The sequence below is a fragment of the Salmo salar genome, unplaced genomic scaffold (genome assembly GCF_905237065.1).
Source record: "Salmo salar unplaced genomic scaffold, Ssal_v3.1, whole genome shotgun sequence".
Classification (NCBI taxonomy): domain Eukaryota; kingdom Metazoa; phylum Chordata; class Actinopteri; order Salmoniformes; family Salmonidae; genus Salmo; species Salmo salar.
This window is the reverse complement of record NW_025550934.1, coordinates 128,485-150,000: the sequence shown is the minus strand read 5'-3', so window position 1 is coordinate 150,000 and position 21,516 is coordinate 128,485. Positions and strand designations below refer to the sequence as shown.

Genomic DNA, 21,516 nt, shown 5'->3' with positions numbered 1-21,516 from the left:
TCTCTCTCTCTTTACTGGCCTTCCGTTCTCCTGGTCGCTTCTCTCTCTCTTTACTGGCCTTCCGTTCTCCTGGTCGTTTCTCTCTCTCTTTACTGGCCTTCCGTTCTCCTGGTCGCTTCTCTCTCTCTTTACTGGCCTTCCGTTCTCCGTCTCCTGGTCGCTTCTCTCTCTCTTTACTGGCCTTCCGTTCTCCGTTCTCCTGGTCGTTTCTCTCTCTCTTTACTGGCCTTCCGTTCTCCTGGTCGCTTCTCTCTCTCTTTACTGGCCTTCCGTTCTCCTGGTCGCTTCTCTCTCTCTTTACTGGCCTTCCGTTCTCCTGGTCGCTTCTCTCTCTCTTTACTGGCCTTCCGTCTCCTTCTCCTGGTCGCTTCTCTCTCTCTTTACTGGCCTTCCGTTCTCCGTCTCCTGGTCGCTTCTCTCTCTCTTTACTGGCCTTCCGTTCTCCGTTCTCCTGGTCGCTTCTCTCTCTCTTTACTGGCCTTCCGTTCTCCTGGTCGTTTCTCTCTCTCTTTACTGGCCTTCCGTTCTCCTGGTCGCTTCTCTCTCTCTTTACTGGCCTTCCGTTCTCCTGGTCGTTTCTCTCTCTTTACTGGCCTTCCGTTCTCCTGGTCGCTTTCTCTCTCTTTACTGGCCTTCCGTTCTCCTGGTCGCTTCTCTCTCTCTTTACTGGCCTTCCGTTCTCCTGGTCGCTTCTCTCTCTCTTTACTGGCCTTCCGTTCTCCTCTCCTGGTCGTTTCTCTCTCTTTACTGGCCTTCCGTTCTCCGTTCTCCTGGTCGCTTTCTCTCTCTTTACTGGCCTTCCGTTCTCCGTTCTCCTGGTCGTTTCTCTCTCTCTTTACTGGCCTTCCGTTCTCCTGGTCGCTTCTCTCTCTCTTTACTGGCCTTCCGTTCTCCTGGTCGTTTCTCTCTCTTTACTGGCCTTCCGTTCTCCTGGTCGTTTCTCTCTCTCTTTACTGGCCTTCCGTTCTCCGTCTCCTGGTCGCTTCTCTCTCTCTTTACTGGCCTTCCGTTCTCCGTCTCCTGGTCGCTTCTCTCTCTCTTTACTGGCCTTCCGTTCTCCTGGTCGTTTCTCTCTCTCTTTACTGGCCTTCCGTTCTCCGTTCTCCTGGTCGCTTCTCTCTCTCTTTACTGGCCTTCCGTTCTCCGTTCTCCTGGTCGCTTCTCTCTCTCTTTACTGGCCTTCCGTTCTCCGTTCTCCTTCAGTTAAAGGTTGCTTTTTCTGTATTGTAATGTCAGGAAAATGTCCGTAATATATCTGTAGTAATAGTGGAATGATGGTGTTCTACAATGTTACTTATCCAGGCAGTGTTGTGGATTTGGCTGATATTCGTCTGTTGAGTTCTCCTGCCATTTCCTTGGTTGTTAAAATTCAAATAGTTTGACAAACTTCGATTTATGTGATTTTTAAATAAGCAGTCATCGTGTAGAGGATCATTGTATCGTTTAAACCGCTGTGAAATATCTTTTCAATAACCCAAAATATTGCGTTTTCAGTTATTTGAAGCTTGTGCACAAAACCGAAAGTAAAATAAGCAACAATAAAAAATACAAAAAAAACCGTAAGAACAGGAAGTATAGAAATAACGACATAGAACATATCTACCTCTTCTTAGACTGGCTTTCGATGAGAATGACAGATCTATAACACCCATTTCTATGTGAATTTGCTCTGGTCGCCCCCCAAAAAAGTTACCGTTTGCAGCTTTTTAAAAGACGATCAAACGTTTTTATGTGCTCTTTGTCAATGATGTTTTAAGTCAAATGTCTGAACATATGAATTTCAGTGATTCTTATTTTTTTTTTTTTTACTGAGACAAGAGCCCAACTTTTCCATCATGAACACTGAAGGAGCATTTATTGGCCAAACTGATGACCTTTCCCCTCCTCTCCTCCTCCTCATTCTCCAGGTGAGCGTCTATTCCCCCTCATCCAGAACATGCACCCCAGCCTGGCTGGAAAGATCACTGGCATGCTGTTGGAGATAGATAACTCTGAGCTGCTCCACATGCTGGAGTCTCCCGAGTCTCTCCGCTCCAAGGTGGATGAAGCTGTTGCCGTGCTGCAGGCTCACCAGGCCAAGGAGTCCGCCCAGAAGCCCACCAACCCTGCTGGAGTCCCCAGCTAAAAACCCGGTAACAACTCCATTTTTTTTTTAAGAATGTAAATGTTGTATTATTTAAGCTGTTTTTTTAAAGTGTTACATCAATGTTAAGTATGCTTACTAATGTTAACGTGTGTGTTTTTGTTTCAGAGACGGTCATCTTTAACTTGCTTCACCGAAGAAAATGTTGGAAAAAATGTAAACGTAAGGGGGGGGGGAAAAACGGAAAACTCTGAAAACATCGCAAAATTAATAAAGTATTTCTTTACAAAAAATGAATACACAATCTGCCAGGTCTAGAGAAGATTAAGCTAGTCCTTGTTATTAAAAGTACAAAAGTGGACAAAAAAAAAACAGCAAAACTATCTAATTATTGAAAAAAATGTTTGACAAATGTGACCATAAAAAAAAAAAAAATTTAAACATTCCATTGTTTTATTTCCTCTTCCAGTATCAGTACTCAGAATATCAACCCCTGTGTTCAGAGATGAGATAGCCGAGTACTTTGAAAAGTCATTTGGATCGAAAACTGCTTAATAAAGATATCAAACACTTAAAATGGCTGCCTTTTTTTCCTTGACCTGGTGCACGGAGGTTTATCTAACCTCTTTTGTAGATGTCATTCACATTATAGTCATTCTAAAAGGCAGAATTTTATTAAGGCTAATGAGCAATAGTTGTTTTTCTACTTTAGTGCACTGTAAGTCGCTAGTGGAAACACTGACCTGTACTTTTTGAGATGATAGGTATTGCAGAGCACTAGCATGGAGAGGCAGGAGCTGTGGTCTGCCACTAGGTGGCGCTGTAGTTTATAGAAATAATGGAAGTGGACTCGTGAATGTGTGATTTTACAGCTCCAGCTGATCACCAGTTGCCTTAAAACTTCCCAAATATGATCTCTCTTTGTAAACGAATTAGTTTTTTCTTCTGAGGTGACCAGCAATATTAAAGGCAGATGTGTGACTGGTCAGCCAGTGAGCTTACATCTGTCACCCTCCACTCCAGTCCTCTGAATGACTGGTCGACCTGTCACCCTCCGCTCCAGTCCTCTGAATGACTGGTCGACCTGTCACCCTCCAGTCCTCTGAATGACTGGTCGACCTGTCACCCTCCACTCCAGGGCTCTGAATGACTGGTCGACCTGTCACCCTCCGCTCCAGTCCTCTGAATGACTGGTCGACCTGTCACCCTCCGCTCCAGTCCTCTGAATGACTGGTCGACCTGTCACCCTCCACTCCAGGGCTCTGAATGACTGGTCGACCTGTCACCCTCCGCTCCAGTCCTCTGAATGACTGGTCGACCTGTCACCCTCCAGTCCTCTGAATGACTGGTCGACCTGTCACCCTCCGCTCCAGGCCTCTGAATGACTGGTCGACCTGTCACCCTCCGCTCCAGTCCTCTGAATGACTGGTCGACCTGTCACCCTCCGCTCCAGTCCTCTGAATGACTGGTCGACCTGTCACCCTCCACTCCAGGGCTCTGAATGACTGGTCGACCTGTCACCCTCCGCTCCAGTCCTCTGAATGACTGGTCGACCTGTCACCCTCCAGTCCTCTGAATGACTGGTCGACCTGTCACCCTCCAGTCCTCTGAATGACTGGTCGACCTGTCACCCTCCGCTCCAGTCCTCTGAATGACTGGTCGACCTGTCACCCTCCGCTCCAGTCCTCTGAATGACTGGTCGACCTGTCACCCTCCACTCCAGTCCTCTGAATGACTGGTCGACCTGTCACCCTCCGCTCCAGTCCTCTGAATGACTGGTCGACCTGTCACCCTCCACTCCAGTCCTCTGAATGACTGGTCGACCTGTCACCCTCCACTCCAGTCCTCTGAATGACTGGTCGACCTGTCACCCTCCACTCCAGTCCTCTGAATGACTGGTCGACCTGTCACCCTCCACTCCAGTCCTCTGAATGACTGGTCGACCTGTCACCCTCCACTCCAGTCCTCTGAATGACTGGTCGACCTGTCACCCTCCCCTCCAGTCCTCTGAATGACTGGTCGACCTGTCACCCTCCGCTCCAGTCCTCTGAATGACTGGTCGACCTGTCACCCTCCGCTCCAGTCCTCTGAATGACTGGTCGACCTGTCGCCCTCCGCTCCAGTCCTCTGAATGACTGGTCGACCTGTCGCCCTCCGCTCCAGTCCTCTGAATGACTGGTCGACCTGTCGCCCTCCGCTCCAGTCCTCTGAATGACTGGTCGACCTGTCGCCCTCCGCTCCAGTCCTCTGAATGACTGGTCGACCTGTCACCCTCCACTCCAGTCCTCTGAATGACTGGTCGACCTGTCACCCTCCGCTCCAGTCCTCTGAATGACTGGTCGACCTGTCGCCCTCCGCTCCAGTCCTCTGAATGACAGTGGGCCGTATGTAATGACAGCGGGCCGTATGCAATGACAGCGGGCCGTATGCAATGACAGCGGGCCGTATGCAATGACAGCGGGCCGTATGCAATGACAGCGGGCCGTATGCAATGACAGCGGGCCGTATGCAATGACAGTGGGCCGTAAAAGTCGACTCTCTTGTTTAGCAGAATTAGATTTTGCGGTGACATTGGCCTACGTTATTGAGGGTTTGTGTGCCCATGAGAACTGTTTTCAATGGAGAAACATCATGACATGTTACGTAGCCATAGTAACACTGACAGGGCATTTCCTGACATCTCTGAGATCCAGGATTCATACAGGCTTTTTTTTTTTTTTTTAGTTCAACTGTTAAATGCTTAATAATGACAAAACACTGTTATATATATGTCGTTAATGTCAGCAAAGTTGTGTTTTTTTTAATGTTATGATCTGCGACGACTCCAAGCTGGTGAATTATGGATGGCTCATGAATGTTCATGTGTGTAGTACTGCCTCGGCTGTGCGAGGGTAGGCTACCTGTTCTACTGGTGTTCATGTGTGTAGTACTGCCTCGGCTGTGCGAGGGTAGGCTACCTGTTCTACTGGTGTTCATGTGTGTAGTACTGCCTCGGCTGTGCGAGGGTAGGCTACCTGTTCTACTGGTGTTCATGTGTGTAGTACTGCCTCGGCTGTGCGAGGGTAGGCTACCTGTTCTACTGGTGTTCATGTGTGTAGTACTGCCTCGGCTGTGCGAGGGTAGGCTACCTGTTCTACTGGTGTTCATGTGTGTAGTACTGCCTCGGCTGTGCGAGGGTAGGCTACCTGTTCTACTGGTGTTCATGTGTGTAGTACTGCCTCGGCTGTGCGAGGGTAGGCTACCTGTTCTACTGGTGTTCATGTGTGTAGTACTGCCTCGGCTGTGCGAGGGTAGGCTACCTGTTCTACTGGTGTTCATGTGTGTAGTACTGCCTCGGCTGTGCGAGGGTAGGCTACCTGTTCTACTGGTGTTCATGTGTGTAGTACTGCCTCGGCTGTGCGAGGGTAGGCTACCTGTTCTACTGGTGTTCATGTGTGTAGTACTGCCTCGGCTGTGCGAGGGTAGGCTACCTGTTCTACTGGTGTTCATGTGTGTAGTACTGCCTCGGCTGTGCGAGGGTAGGCTACCTGTTCTACTGGTGTTCATGTGTGTAGTACTGCCTCGGCTGTGCGAGGGTAGGCTACCTGTTCTACTGGTGTTCATGTGTGTAGTACTGCCTCGGCTGTGCGAGGGTAGGCTACCTGTTCTACTGGTGTTCATGTGTGTAGTACTGCCTCGGCTGTGCGAGGGTAGGCTACCTGTTCTACTGGTGTTCATGTGTGTAGTACTGCCTCGGCTGTGCGAGGGTAGGCTACCTGTTCTACTGGTGTTCATGTGTGTAGTACTGCCTCGGCTGTGCGAGGGTAGGCTACCTGTTCTACTGGTGTTCATGTGTGTAGTACTGCCTCGGCTGTGCGAGGGTAGGCTACCTGTTCTACTGGTGTTCATGTGTGTAGTACTGCCTCGGCTGTGCGAGGGTAGGCTACCTGTTCTACTGGTGTTCATGTGTGTAGTACTGCCTCGGCTGTGCGAGGGTAGGCTACCTGTTCTACTGGTGTTCATGTGTGTAGTACTGCCTCGGCTGTGCGAGGGTAGGCTACCTGTTCTACTGGTGTTCATGTGTGTAGTACTGCCTCGGCTGTGCGAGGGTAGGCTACCTGTTCTACTGGTGTTCATGTGTGTAGTACTGCCTCGGCTGTGCGAGGGTAGGCTACCTGTTCTACTGGTGTTCATGTGTGTAGTACTGCCTCGGCTGTGTGAGGGTAGGCTACCGGTAACCCTATTTGTTTTTACCACTATACCACTGGCTACCGGTAACCCTATTTGAAGTTGATGCTAATACACATTGTATCCTAGTCTAGTAAGTTGAACCATGTTTTTTAAGGTGACCATCCTGTTTTGACCACAACCCAGGGGGGGCGGGGCACCAACCCAGACAGGAAGACCACGTCAGTGACTCAACCCACTCAAGTGACGCACCCCTCCTAGGGACGGCATGGAAGAGCACCAGTAAGCCAGTGACTCAGTAGTAGGTTTAGAGGCAGAGAATCCCAGTGGAGAGATGGGAACTGAGATTTCCTGCCTAAACCCAGTCCCTTTTCACTGGGATAAATAACTGCAAGAAACCTATAAATGTTTTATAAATTATTTATATCAACAGCATGATGTGAAACGGGACTTTATGAAATTATATGTGATGTCTGAATCTGGCTTCTCTATGGCCTCTGCTATCTTCACGATCAACCATCAATCCTCAGGTTGGGGACAGACAGCGCATCTCAGTAGGCCTATGCTACATCAATATGACTGATCACATCTCAGTAGGCCTATGCTACATCAATATGAGGACTGATCACATCTCAGTAGGCCTATGCTACATCAATATGACTGATCACATCTCAGTAGGCCTATGTTACATCAATATGAGGACTGATCACATCTCAGTAGGCCTATGTTACATCAATATGAGGACTGATCACATCTCAGTAGGCCTATGTTACATCAATATGAGGACTGATCACATCTCAGTAGGCCTATGTTACATCAATATGAGGACTGATCACATCTCAGTAGGCCTATGCTACATCAATATGAGGACTGATCACATCTCAGTAGGCCTATGCTACATCAATATGTATATGTATGTATCGAACCCTGAATGTTAATTGGTTGACAGCAATGGTATATCAGACCGTATACCATGGGTATGACAAAACATTTATATTTACTGCTCTAATTACGTTGGTAACCAGTTTATAATAGCAATACGGGAATAAGGGATACCTAGTCAATTGTACAACTGAATGCATTCAACTGAAATGTGTCTTCCACATTTAACCTAACACCTCTGAATCGGGGAGGTGCAGGGGGGGGGCTGCCTTAATCGACATCCACGTCATCGGCGCCCACCTCGGGGGGGTTGTGATTTATGGCCAATATACCACGGCTGAAGGCCTGTATCCAGACACTCCGCGTTACCACACCTCCTTGGGCCTTATTGCTTAAATATATGGATCTGCTTGTGGAGTATTCAAGTTTTTATGGATAAAACGTGAGATTGATATTCTTTCTGTTTGTTTACAGAACAACTGGTACTGTTGAGTTCAGGATATCAGGATTCAAGGTTGCTGTGAGATTAGGATATCAGGAACTGTTTAGAAAAAAAGCAATTGTAACAGTAGAGCAAAGGATCGCAAATATATGGGACAGTGAATGGCTGCAGTGTTGCCGTTATAATGAGTACTTGATGCATGGAATGCTAAAGCATAAATATATAAAAGCGTGTATTGATATTTTAGCGAATAGGGATCTTAATAAAATACAGAACTTTTACTTTCAGCTATAAAAACTCATCAACAGTAAACTCTGTTTATTCCAGGTCAGTTATTATAAAGATATTGCTGACTCACAAGTTGACACCAGGGAATCCTCTCTCTCTCCTCTCCACTTTTAACTCCTGGATATTTTGGGCCCTCGACAGACAGGAGGCCTGTCAGATTTATGTCTGTAAAATGGGCAACCAAATACCTTGAAGCCTGAAAGTTTTCCTGAAAGCATCTTTTAACTCTGACAGTTATGAGAAGCATGTGAATTTTTTTCAACCATGGTAGGTTATAATCTCCACCCGGCACAGCCAGAAGAGGACTGGCCACCCCTCATAGCCTGGTTCCTCTCCACCCGGCACAGCCAGAAGAGGACTGGCCACCCCTCATAGCCTGGTTCCTCTCCACCCGGCACAGCCAGAAGAGGACTGGCCACCCCTCATAGCCTGGTTCCTCTCCACCCGGCACTTTCTAGGGAGTTTTTCCTAGCCACCGTGCTTCTACACCTGCATTGCTTGCTGTTTTGGGGGGTTTTAGGCTGGGTTTCTGTACAGCACTTTGAGATATCAGCTGATGTAAGAAGGGCTATATAAATACATTTGATTTGATTTGTAACAGTAACATAGAAGAGTTCTTGATGACCGTTCTGTGTAAATTACAACTTTATCACTGTATGTATTTAAAAATAACCATGACTATTTCAAAGTTCGCTTCTATAGGACTTTGCATGATTGATGTAAGAGGTATTACTTTTTATTTTTTCTTCATATGAAAATAAACATATTGTCATACCAAACTCCAAGACTTACTAAGATGACTTGGTCGAGATCTCGCGAGAAGATGTGAACTTTCTGTTTGGGAAGAGAACGAGAGCCGTTTTACATGTAGGTAGGCCTATGCTCCTACTGAGACTACTACCTAATGTACCATTGATACATGCTGTGATGCTGTGAGGCTGTGATGCTGTGACCCTGTGATGCTGTGAGGCTGTGATGCTGTGAGTCTGTGAGGCTGTGATGCTGTAATGCTGTGATGCTGTGACCCTGTGAGGCTGTGACGCTGTGAGGCTGTGATGCTGTGATGCTGTGAGGCTGTGATGCTGTGAGTCTGTGAGGCTGTGATGCTGTAATGCTGTGATGCTGTGATGCTGTGACCCTGTGATGCTGTGATGCTGTGATGCTGTAATGCTGTGAGGCTGTGACCCTGTGATGCTGTGATGCTGTAATGCTGTGAGGCTGTGATGCTGTAATGCTGTGAGGCTGTGATGCTGTGATGCTGTGAGGCTGTGATGCTGTGAGGCTGTGAGGCTGTGATGCTGTAATGCTGTGATGCTGTGAGGCTGTGATGCTGTGAGGCTGTGATGCTGTGACCCTGTGAGGCTGTGATGCTGTGATGCTGTGATGCTGTGACGCTGTGACGCTGTGACGCTGTGATGCTGTGATGCTGTGAGGCTGTGACCCTGTGACCCTGTGATGCTGTGATGCTGTGATGCTGTGACCCTGTGATGCTGTGAGGCTGTGAGGCTGTGATGCTGTGATGCTGTGATGCTGTGACCCTGTGATGCTGTGATGCTGTGACCCTGTGATGCTGTGAGGCTGTGATGCTGTGAGGCTGTGAGGCTGTGATGCTGTGACCCTGTGATGCTGTGACCCTGTGATGCTGTGATGCTGTGATGCTGTAATGCTGTGATGCTGTGATGCTGTGACGCTGTGACGCTGTGACCCTGTGATGCTGTGACCCTGTGATGCTGTGACCCTGTGATGCTGTGATGCTGTGAGGCTGTGATGCTGTGAGGCTGTGATGCTGTGATGCTGTGATGCTGTGATGCTGTGAGGCTGTGACCCTGTGACGCTGTGACCCTGTGATGCTGTGATGCTGTGATGCTGTAATGCTGTGAGGCTGTGAGGCTGTGAGGCTGTGATGCTGTGAGGCTGTGATGCTGTGATGCTGTGATGCTGTGACGCTGTGACCCTGTGATGCTGTGATGCTGCGTAGTCACATTGTCAAACTGTAAGATAAGATGAAAATATCCTCTCGTCAAAAAATGAAGCCCACAACATCATCAGAAGCCGGTAAACACCTTCAGATGTATCCTGGACGAGAACAAGATCTCACGTAGGGATTAGGATTCTAACCAGGGACCTCTGAAAACACACTACCAACGTCAGAATAACACAGGACTCGCCGCGCCGTCTGCAGGTCGTCTCATTTCCCGGTCCCTGTCCGACAGCACGTCTGAATTACACAAATACAGTAGATAAACAATAAAGCACCCAAAGTCCGCCTCTATTTCCATCTCTTTGTCTCATATCTCCCTCTCTGTTTTCATCAGCTAGTTGCCATCTCTTTGTCTCATATCTCCCTCTCTGTTTTCATCAGCTAGTTGCTAAGGAACAGTTGAGTGACGGGCAGAACTGATAAAGGATTGTTGTTTAACTGTTGACAACACTATCCATAGTTGGATAATAGATTGTTTATGACTTTAGATACGGAAAACTAAGGCAATGTCCATGACAACTGTGTTGTAATCCTAGACATACTTGACAATAACAAGTGTGTTGTAATCCTAGACATACTTGACAATAACAACTGTGTTGTAATCCTAGACATACTTGACAATAACGAGTGTATTGTAATCCTAGACATACTTGACAATAACAAGTGTGTTGTAATCCTAGACATACTTGACAATAACGAGTGTGTTGTAATCCTAGACATACTTGACAATAACTGTGTTGTAATCCTAGACATACTTGACAATAACGAGTGTATTGTAATCCTAGACATACTTGACAATAACAAGTGTGTTGTAATCTTAGACATACTTGACAATAACGAGTGTGTTGTAATCCTAGACATACTTGACAATAACTGTGTTGTAATCCTAGACATACTTGACAATAACGAGTGTATTGTAATCCTAGACATACTTGACAATAACAAGTGTGTTGTAATCTTAGACATACTTGACAATAACGAGTGTGTTGTAATCCTAAACATACTTGACAATAACAACTGTGTTGTAATCCTAGACATACTTGACAATAACGAGTGTGTTGTAATCCTAGACATACTTGACAGTAAAACTTTTTTTTTTTAATCCCCTTTTTCTCGCCAACGGGCTCGAGAGGCAAAGGTCGAGTCACCCGCTTCTTAACACCCGCCCACTTTAACCCGGAAGTTATGTGTCGGAGGAAACACCGAGGTCAAGCTCCAGGCCCCCGGCCTGCCACAAGGAGTCGCTAGAGAGCGATGAGCCAAGTAAAGCCTCCACTGGCCAAACCCTCCTCTTACCTGGACGACTCTGGGCCAATTACGCGCCGCCCTGTGGGACTCCCCATCACGGCCGGTCGTGATATCAAATCAAATCAAATGTATTTATATGGCCCTTCTTACATCAGCTGATGTCTCAAAGTGCTGTACAGAAACCCAGCCTAAAACCCCCAACAGCAAGCAATGCAGGTGTAGAAGCACGGTGGCTAGGAAAAACTCCCTAGAAAGGCCAGAACCTAGGAAGAAACCTAGAGAGGAACCAGGCTATGAGGGGTGGCTAGGAAAAACTCCCTAGAAAGGCCAGAACCTAGGAAGAAACCTAGAGAGGAACCAGGCTATGAGGGGTGGCTAGGAAAAACTCCCTAGAAAGGCCAGAACCTAGGAAGAAACCTAGAGAGGAACCAGGCTATGAGGGGTGGCTAGGAAAAACTCTCTAGAAAGGCCAGAACCTAGGAAGAAACCTAGAGAGGAACCAGGCTATGAGGGGTGGCTAGGAAAAACTCCCTAGAAAGGCCAGAACCTAGGAAGAAACCTAGAGAGGAACCAGGCTATGAGGGGTGGCTAGGAAAAACTCCCTAGAAAGGCCAAAACCCTAGGAAGAACCCTAGAGAGGAACCAGGCTATGAGGGGTGGCTAGGAAAAACTCCCTAGAAAGGCCAAAACCCTAGGAAGAAACCTAGAGAGGAACCAGGCTATGAGGGGTGGCCAGTCCTCTTCTGGCTGATACAGCTTGTGATCGAACTTGGGTCTGTAGTGACGCCTCTAGCACTGCGATACAGTGCCATAGACCCCCTGCACCACTCGGTTGGTCCTATTTTTCGCTTTTTAAACAACTAATTGACCGACATCTGTTCAATTATTTTGAATTCCATTTAGTTTTTTCTGTGAGCTCAATGTGCAATTGCACCGTTTCTCTAAAGATAAATCACTGTGATGTAGTAGGGAGTTGTAGTTTCTCTAGAGATAAATCAGATCCAGCCTGAACTGTGTGATGTAGTAGGGAGTTGTAGTTTCTCTAGAGATAAATCAGATCCAGCCTGAACTGTGTGATGTAGTAGGGAGTTGTAGTTTCTCTAGAGATAAATCAGATCAAGCCTGAACTGTGTGATGTAGTAGGGAGTTGTAGTTTCCAACAGGCCAGTATTATACAGATTTTAAATCAAATCAAATTGTATTTGTCACATGCGCCGAATACAACAGGTGTAGACCTTACAGTAAAATGCTTACTTAGAAGCCTTTAACCAACACTACAGTTAAGAAAATAGTGAAGCAAATATTTACTAAATAAACTAAAGTTTAAAAAAGTAACACAATAATGAGGTAACAATACAGAGGGTACAGGTACCGAGTCAATGTCCACGATCAGGTACAGGCTAATGGCGGTAATTTGTACATGTAGGTAGGGCTAAAGTGACTATGCATAGATAATAAACCTGCGAGTGGCAGCAGTGTAAAAACAATTGTTAATTGTTCTGCAGTCTTATGGTAGTAGTAGAGAGAACAGTCTTTGACAATATTTTGGGCCTTCCTCTGACCCCCCTGCCTGGTATAGAGGTCCTGGATTGCAGGAAGCTTGGCCCCAGTGATGTACTGGGGCCGTACGCACTACCCTCTGTAGCGCCTTACGGTCGGATACCGAGCAGTTGCCGTACCAGGCGGTGATGCAACCGGTCAGGATGCTCTCGATGGTGCAGCTGTAGAACTTTTTGAGGATCTGGGGACCCATGCCAAATCTTTTCAGTTTCCTGAGGGGGAAAAGGCGTGGTCGTGCCCTCTTCGCGACTGTCTTGGTGTGTTTGGACCATGATAGTTTGTTGGTGATGTGGACGCCAAGGAACTTGAAGCTCTCAACCCGCTCCACTACAGCCCCGTCGATGTTAATTGGGGCCTGTTCGGCCCTCCTTTTCCTGTAGTCCACGATCAGCTCCTTTTGTCTTGCTCAAGGAACCCATTCGTCATTCTCACCGACCATCGGAACCTGGAGTACATACGGACAGCGAGGAGGCTGAATCTGCGCCATGCAAGGTGGGACCCTTTTCTACACAAGGTTTGACTTCACGCTGACCTATCGCCCAGGTTCTAAGAACACCAAGGCCGATGCCCTGTCACGTCTCTACGATTTGGGAGAGGGTCCAGAATGCACCTATAATCCCATCCTCTCGAGTCGTAGCTCCTGTGGTCTGGGACGTAGATGTGGACATCCGCCAGGTTCTGGAGAGGGAGCCCCGCACCCACTAACCGTCCTCCCGAGCGCATCTACGTTCCTACAGGGATTAGGGATCGGCTGCTTACATCCAGGTATTTCTCGCACTATCCAATCCATCTCTGAGAAATACTGGTGACCCACAGCACAGGATGTCACTCGCTACTTCAACTCCTGTTCCGTATGTGCCCAAACCAAATCCCCCCCGGAACGCTCCAGCAGGGAAACTCCTTCCCCTTCCTGTGCCTCAGTGTCCCTGCTCTCATCTATCCATTGACTTTGTCACCGATCTCCCCTCCTCTGACATTTTCACCGCCATTTTGGTGGTTGTGGATAGATGTTCTAAATCCTGTTGTTTAATCCCTCTTTCTGGTCTCCCTACTGCTCTCCAGGTCACTGAGGCATTCTTCCAGCAGGTCTTCCGGCATTATGGCCTTCCGGAGGACATCGTCTCTGACCATGGACCCCAATTCACATTACGGCCTTTATGGAGAAGCACGGGGTCACGGTCAGCCTCACTTCCAGGTATCGGCCTCAGTCCAACGGGCAGGTGGAGAGGATGAACCAGGAGCTGGGGAGGTTCCTGAGGAGTCACTGTCAGGACCGGCAGGGAGAGTGGGCTCGATTCAGCACTATCGGCGCATGGACTCTACAAGGTGTCGAAAGCGTTCCACAGGGATGCTGGCCCATGTTAACGCCAATGCTTCCCCACAGTTGTGTCAAGTTGGCTGGATGTCCTTTGGGTGGTGGCCCATTCTTGATACACACAGGAAACTGTTGAGCGTGAAAAACCCAGCAGCGTTGCAGTTCTTGACACAAACCGGTGCGCCTGGCACCTACTACCATACCCCGTTCAAAGGCACTTAAATATTTTGTCTTGCCCATTCACCCTCTAAATGGCACACATGCATAATCCATGTCACAATTGTCTCAAGGCTTAAAACATCCTTCTTTAACTTGTCTCCTCCCCTTCATCTACACTGATTGGAAGTGGATTTAACAAGTGACGTCAATAGAGGATCATAGCTTTCACCCGGATTCACCTGGTCAGTCTAATGTCATGGGAAGAGCGGGAAGTGCTCCTAATGTTTTGTCCACCCGTATATTTAAGCAGTGAGACCAATGGGATGTGGACGCCTGATGAAGACCTAAGGGTCTGAAACGTTGTTATAAATAAATATCACCTGGGAGCACGAGCAGCGGTGTGCAGTGTTTTCCTTTCTGGTTTCCATATTGACAATATACCATGGATGAGGGCTGTTCTTAGGCACGACGCAACGCTGAGTGTCTGGATACAGGTCTTAGCCGTGGTATATTGGTCATGTACCACAAACCCCCCTGAGGTGCCTTATTGTTGTTATAAACTGGTTACCAACATAAATTGAACAGTATACAAGTAGTTTTGAGGCATACCCGTGTTATATTGTCTGATATACCACGGCTTTCAGCCAATCAGCATCCAGGACCCAAACTAGACGGTTTATAATTAAGCAATAAGGCACGGGGTGTGTGGTATATTGCCAATATACCACGGCTAAGGGCTGTTCTTAGGCACGACGCATCGCGGAGTGCCTGGACACAGCCCTTAATTATAAACTGGGTGGTTCGAACCCTGAATGTTAATTGGTTGACAGCAATGGTATATCAGACCGTATACCATGGGTATGACAAAACATTTATATTTACTGCTCTAATTACGTTGGTAACCAGTTTATAATAGCAATACGGGAATAAGGGATACCTAGTCAATTGTACAACTGAATGCATTCAACTGAAATGTGTCTTCCACATTTAACCTAACACCTCTGAATCGGGGAGGTGCAGGGGGGGCTGCCTTAATCGACATCCACGTCATCGGCGCCCACCTCGGGGGGGGTTGTGATTTATGGCCAATATACCACGGCTGAAGGCCTGTATCCAGACACTCCGCGTTACCACACCTCCTTGGGCCTTATTGCTTAAATATATGGATCTGCTTGTGGAGTATTCATGTTTTTATGGATAAAACGTGAGATTGATATTCTTTCTGTTTGTTTACAGAACAACTGGTACTGTTGAGTTCAGGATATCAGGATTCAAGGTTGCTGTGAGATTAGGATATCAGGAACTGTTTAGAAAAAAAGCAATTGTAACAGTAGAGCAAAGGATCGCAAATATATGGGACAGTGAATGGCTGCAGTGTTGCCGTTATAATGAGTACTTGATGCATGGAATGCTAAAGCATAAATATATAAAAGCGTGTATTGATATTTTAGCGAATAGGGATCTTAATAAAATACAGAACTTTTACTTTCAGCTATAAAAACTCATCAACAGTAAACTCTGTTTATTCCAGGTCAGTTATTATAAAGATATTGCTGACTCACAAGTTGACACCAGGGAATCCTCTCTCTCTCCTCTCCACTTTTAACTCCTGGATATTTTGGGCCCTCGACAGACAGGAGGCCTGTCAGATTTATGTCTGTAAAATGGGCAACCAAATACCTTGAAGCCTGAAAGTTTTCCTGAAAGCATCTTTTAACTCTGACAGTTATGAGAAGCATGTGAATTTTTTCAACCATTGTAGGTTATAATCTCCACCCGGCACAGCCAGAAGAGGACTGGCCACCCCTCATAGCCTGGTTCCTCTCCACCCGGCACAGCCAGAAGAGGACTGGCCACCCCTCATAGCCTGGTTCCTCTCCACCCAGCACAGCCAGAAGAGGACTGGCCACCCCTCATAGCCTGGTTCCTCTCCACCCGGCACTTTCTAGGGTTTTTCCTAGCCACCGTGCTTCTACACCTGCATTGCTTGCTGTTTTGGGGGGTTTTAGGCTGGGTTTCTGTACAGCACTTTGAGATATCAGCTGATGTAAGAAGGGCTATATAAATACATTTGATTTGATTTGTAACAGTAACATAGAAGAGTTCTTGATGACCGTTCTGTGTAAATTACAACTTTATCACTGTATGTATTTAAAAATAACCATGACTATTTCAAAGTTCGCTTCTATAGGACTTTGCATGATTGATGTAAGAGGTATTACTTTTTATTTTTTCTTCATATGAAAATAAACATATTGTCATACCAAACTCCAAGACTTACTAAGATGACTTGGTCGAGATCTCGCGAGAAGATGTGAACTTTCTGTTTGGGAAGAGAACGAGAGCCGTTTTTTATTTTTTTATTTTGGATCAGAACGGAAGAAGGTGGAACCGACGAACGAACTGGACGCCAGGAAAAACTATATCAACAAACATTTCTCACGGTGGTTTGTTCGAAGAGAAACAATGCTTTGTTAACATTTGACCAGGACAGACGGCATTACAGTTGTTAAACGGTACGTTAACAACACTTGAAGGCGTTTTTGTTGGTTTAGCTGTCTTTCTGAACATTCCTTACAGTTGTTAGCATCCTGCTGCTAACCTAACGTTAGCTAGCTAGCTAAACATCCATCTTGGCCGATTCACAGATATGTAACACAATCAATACCCTATTTGTATCTTAATTAGGGTTTAGTTATATAGATGTTTTAGTTTTAAATTGTTATCCAACAAGCTATTGACATGACTACTGTGCTACCATTTTGGAGGGGCATATGCTCCTAAATATTTTGCTGTGTTAACGGGAATTGTTTTATTTGGGAGAGAACCAGTGTCCAGCGCCCAGGTAATAACTGTTGTAATTGTAGCGACTCTAGTTTTTAAGTGCCGATATGTTTTTGTGGTACTGTTGATGATGCGCTGGTCTTCGGACCAGAAGGTTGAGGGTTCGAGCCTCACCAACCTGCCTGTTTCATTACATTGGTGTCGGACGTGAACGGACGTTGAATCCATTAACTTCCGTGTGTTTTTTTTGTGGGCCGGTGAGCGGGTCCCTGTAACAGTATGTTTTTAACTAGTACTTGTATTCCGCCATGCTAGGTTTCGCCGTCATGTGGGTGAGATTTAACCCATTCATAGAGGCTAACTACACTACATAGTCAAAAGTATGTTTCCACCTGCTCTTCGAACATCATATTCCAAAATCATGGGCGTTAATTTGGAGTTGCTCCCCCCTCCCATTGCTGCTATAACAGCCTCCACTCTTCTGGGAAGGCTTTCCACTAGATGTAGGAACATTGCTGCTATAACAGCCTCCACTCTTCTGGGAAGGCTTTCCACTAGATGTTGGAACATTGCTGCTATCAACAGCCTCGACTCTTCTGGGAAGGCTTTCCACTAGATGTTGGAACATTGCTGCTATAACAGCCTCCACTCTTCTGGGAAGGCTTTCCACTAGATGTAGGAACATTGCTGCTATAACAGCCTCCACTCTTCTGGGAAGGCTTTCCACTAGATGTTGGAACATTGCTGCTATAACAGCCTCCTCTCTTCTGGGAAGGCTTTCCACTAGATGTAGGAACATTGCTGCTATAACAGCCTCCACTCTTCTGGGAAGGCTTTCCACTAGATGTTGGAACATTGCTGCTATAACAGCCTCCACTCTTCTGGGAAGGCTTTCCACTAGATGTTGGAACATTGCTGCTATAACAGCCTCCACTCTTCTGGGAAGGCTTTCCACTAGATGTTGGAACATTGCTGCTATAACAGCCTCCACTCTTCTGGGAAGGCTTTCCACTAGATGTTGGAACATTGCTGCTATAACAGCCTCCACTCTTCTGGGAAGGCTTTCCACTAGATGTAGGAACATTGCTGCTATAACAGCCTCCACTCTTCTGGGAAGGCTTTCCACTAGATGTTGGAACATTGCTGCTATAACAGCCTCCACTCTTCTGGGAAGGCTTTCCACTAGATGTTGGGAACATTGCTGCTATAACAGCCTCCACTCTTCTGGGAAGGCTTTCCACTAGATGTTGGAACATTGCTGTGTTCTGCAGGGACTTGTTTCCATTAAGCCACAAGAGCATTAGTGAGGTTGGGCACTGATTTTGGGGCGATTAGGCCTGGCTCGCAGTCGGTGTTGGAATTCATCCCAAAGGTGTTGGATGGGGTTGAGGTAAGGGCTCTGTGAAGGCCAGTCAAGTTATTCCACACTTCTCAACAAACCATTTCTGTATGGACCTCGCTTTGTGCCCGGGGGCATTGTCATGCTGAAACAGGAAAGGGCCTTCCCCAAACTGTTGCCACAAAGTTGGAAGCACAGAATCTTCTAGAATGTCATTGTTTGCTGTAGCGTTAAGATTTCCCTTCACTGGAACTAAGGGGCCCGAACCATGAAAAACAGCCCCAGACCATTATTCCTCCTCCACCAAACTTTACAGTTGGCACTATGCATTGGTGCAGGTAGCGTTCTCCTGGCATCCACCAAACCCAGATTAGTCTGTTGGACTGCCAGATGGTGAAGCGTGATTCATCACTCCAGAGAACGTGTTTCCACTGCTCCAGAGTCCAATGGCGACGAGTTCTACACCACTCCAGCCGACGCTTGGCATTGCTCATGGTGATGTTAGGCTTGTGTGCGGCTGCTCGGCCATGGAAACCCATTTCATGAAGCTCCCGACCAAAGACTTTGCTTCAGAAGTTTCGGTTGTTGCACTGAGACAATTACACACTTAAGCACTCGGCGGTCCCGTTCTGTGAGCTTTTCTGTTGAGTCGTTGTTGCTCCTAGACTTTTTCCACTTCAGAATAACAGCACTTACAGTTGAACCGGGGGGCAGAAATGTGACGAAATGTCTTGTTGGGAAAGGTGGCATCCTATGACGGTTCCACGTTGAAAGTCACTGAGTTCTTCAGTACGGCCAAATAGCTGAAGCTACTAATTTGAAGTGGTGTCCACATACTTTTGTATCCGATCTATCGATCTATCGATCTATCTATCTATCTATCTATCTATCTATCTATCTATCTATCTATCTATCTATCTATCTATCTATCTATCTATCTATCTATCTATCTATCTATCTATCTATCTATATCTATCTATCTATCTATCTATCTATCTATCTATCCTTATTAAGAGGCACCGTAAAACTATCGTGTGAAAGTGCGGGAGTTGTGTAACAACCCAGGTTTATAAGTGTGGATATCCACTCTCTCTTATAAATGTTTTTGTGGCACAGTTGATGGCTCGCTGGGCTTGGGACCAGAAGGCTGAGGGTTCCGAGCCTGTTCCACTACTTAATGATTTCTTGGCTGTCCCACAGCCTCAGTAGTGTGCATGTGGTGACACAGAAAGAAAGGGAGAGGTTCCTCAGATGAGCTTCAAAAGTATCTAAACTCAGCAAAAAAAAAATAAAAAAAATACGGCCCTTTTTCAGGACCTTGTCTTTCAAAGATAATTCGTAAAAAAATCAAAATAACTTCACAGATCTTCATTGTAAAGGGTGTAAACACTGTTTCCGGTGCTTGTTCAATGAACCATCAACAATTAATGAACATGCACCTGTGGAACGGTCATTAAGACACTAACAGCTTACAGACGGTAGGCAATTAAGGCCACAGTTATGAAAACTTAGGACACTAAAGAGGCCTTTCTACTGACTCTGAAAAACATCAAAAGAAAGATGCCCAGGGTCCCTGCTCATCTGCGTGAACGTGCCTTAGGCATGCTGCAAGGAGGCATGAGGACTGGAGATGTGGCCAGGGAAATAAATTGCAATGTCCGTACTGTGAGACGCCTAAGACAGCGCTACAGGGAGACAGGACGGACAGCTGATCGTCCTCGCAGTGGCAGACCACGTGTAACAACACCTGCACAGGATCGATGCATCCGAACATCACACCTGCGGGACAGGGACAGGATGCCAACAACAACTGCCCGAGTTAGACCAGGAACGCACAATCCCTCCATCAGTGCTCAGACTGTCCGCAATAGGCTGAGAGAGGCTGGACTGAGGGCTTGTAGGCCTGTTTCAGGTCCTCACCAGACATCACCGGCAACAACGTCGCCTATGGGCACAAACCCACCGTCGCTGGACCAGACAGGTCTGGCAAAAAGTGCTCTTCACTGACGAGTCGCGGTTTTGTCTCACCAGCGGTGATGGTTGGGTTCGCATTTATCGTCGAAGGAATGAGCGTTACTCCGAGGCCTGTACTCTGGAGCGGGATCGATTTGGAGGTGGAGGGTCTGTCATGTTCTGGGGCGGTGTGTCACAGCATCATCGGACTGAGCTTGTTGTCATTGCAGGCAATCTCAACGCTGTGCGTTACAGGGAAGACTTCCTCAGGTTGCCCAGGCCCTCATCATTCGCGAATTCCTGCATATGGTACCCTTCCTGCAGGCTCATCCTGACATGACCCTCCAGCATGTCAATGCCACCAGCCATACTGATCGTTCTGTGTGTGATTTCCTGCATGACAGGAATGTCAGTGTTCTGCCGTGGCCAGCGAAGAGCCCGGATCTCAATTCAATTGAGCACGTCTGGGACCTGTTGGATCGGAGGGTGAGGGCTAGGGCCATTCCCCCCCCCCAGAAATGTCCGGGAACTTGCAGGTGCCTTGGTGGAAGAGTAAGGTAACACGGCAAGAACTCGCAAATCTGGTGCAATCCATGAGGAGGAGATGCACTGCAATCAATCAATCAATCAAATGTATTTATATGGCCCTTCTTACATCAGCCAATGTCACAAAGTGCTGTACAGAAACCCAGCCTAAAACCCCCAACAGCAAGTAATGCAGGTGTAGAAGCACGGTGGCTAGGAAAAACTCCTTAGAAAGGCAGGAACATAGGAAGAAACCTAGAGAGGAACCAGGCTATGAGGGGTGGCTAGGAAAAACTCCTTAGAAAGGCAGGAACATAGGAAGAAACCTAGAGAGGAACCAGGCTATGAGGGGTGGCCTGTCCTCTTCTGGCTGTGTCGGGTGGAGATTATAACAGAACATGGCCAAGATGTTCAAATGTTCATAAATGACCAGCAGGGTCAGATAATAATAATCACAGTAGTTGTCGAGGGTTCAACAGGTCAGCACCTCAGGAGTAAATGTCAGTTGGCTTTTCATAGCTGGCAGGATATAACCCCACCCACTTTGCCAAAGCACAGCCCCCACACCACTAGAGGGATATCTTCAACCACCAACTTACCATCCTGAGACAAGGCTGAGTATAGCCCACAAAGATCTCCGCCACGGCACAACCCAAGGGGGGGGAGCGCCAACCCAGACAGGAAGACCATGTCAGTGACTCAACCCACTCAAGTGACGCACCCCTCCTAGGGACGGCATGGAAGAGCACCAGTAAGCCAGTGACTCAGCCCCTGTAATAGGGTTAGAGGC

General features: G+C 47.1%; 1 protein-coding gene across 1 annotated transcript in view; it reads left to right on the top strand.

Annotated features, from left to right (window-relative positions):
- LOC106590833 (polyadenylate-binding protein 1A-like) overlaps positions 1-2,660 on the top strand; it is a 9,202-nt gene extending 6,542 nt beyond the window's left edge. Inside the window, 2 exon segments of the mRNA XM_045714122.1 lie at positions 1,908-2,132; positions 2,252-2,660. Of these exon segments, the coding sequence (XP_045570078.1) occupies positions 1,908-2,125 (218 nt within the window). The 3' untranslated portion in view covers positions 2,126-2,132; positions 2,252-2,660.
- Positions 2,661-21,516: the final 18,856 nt, after the last annotated feature.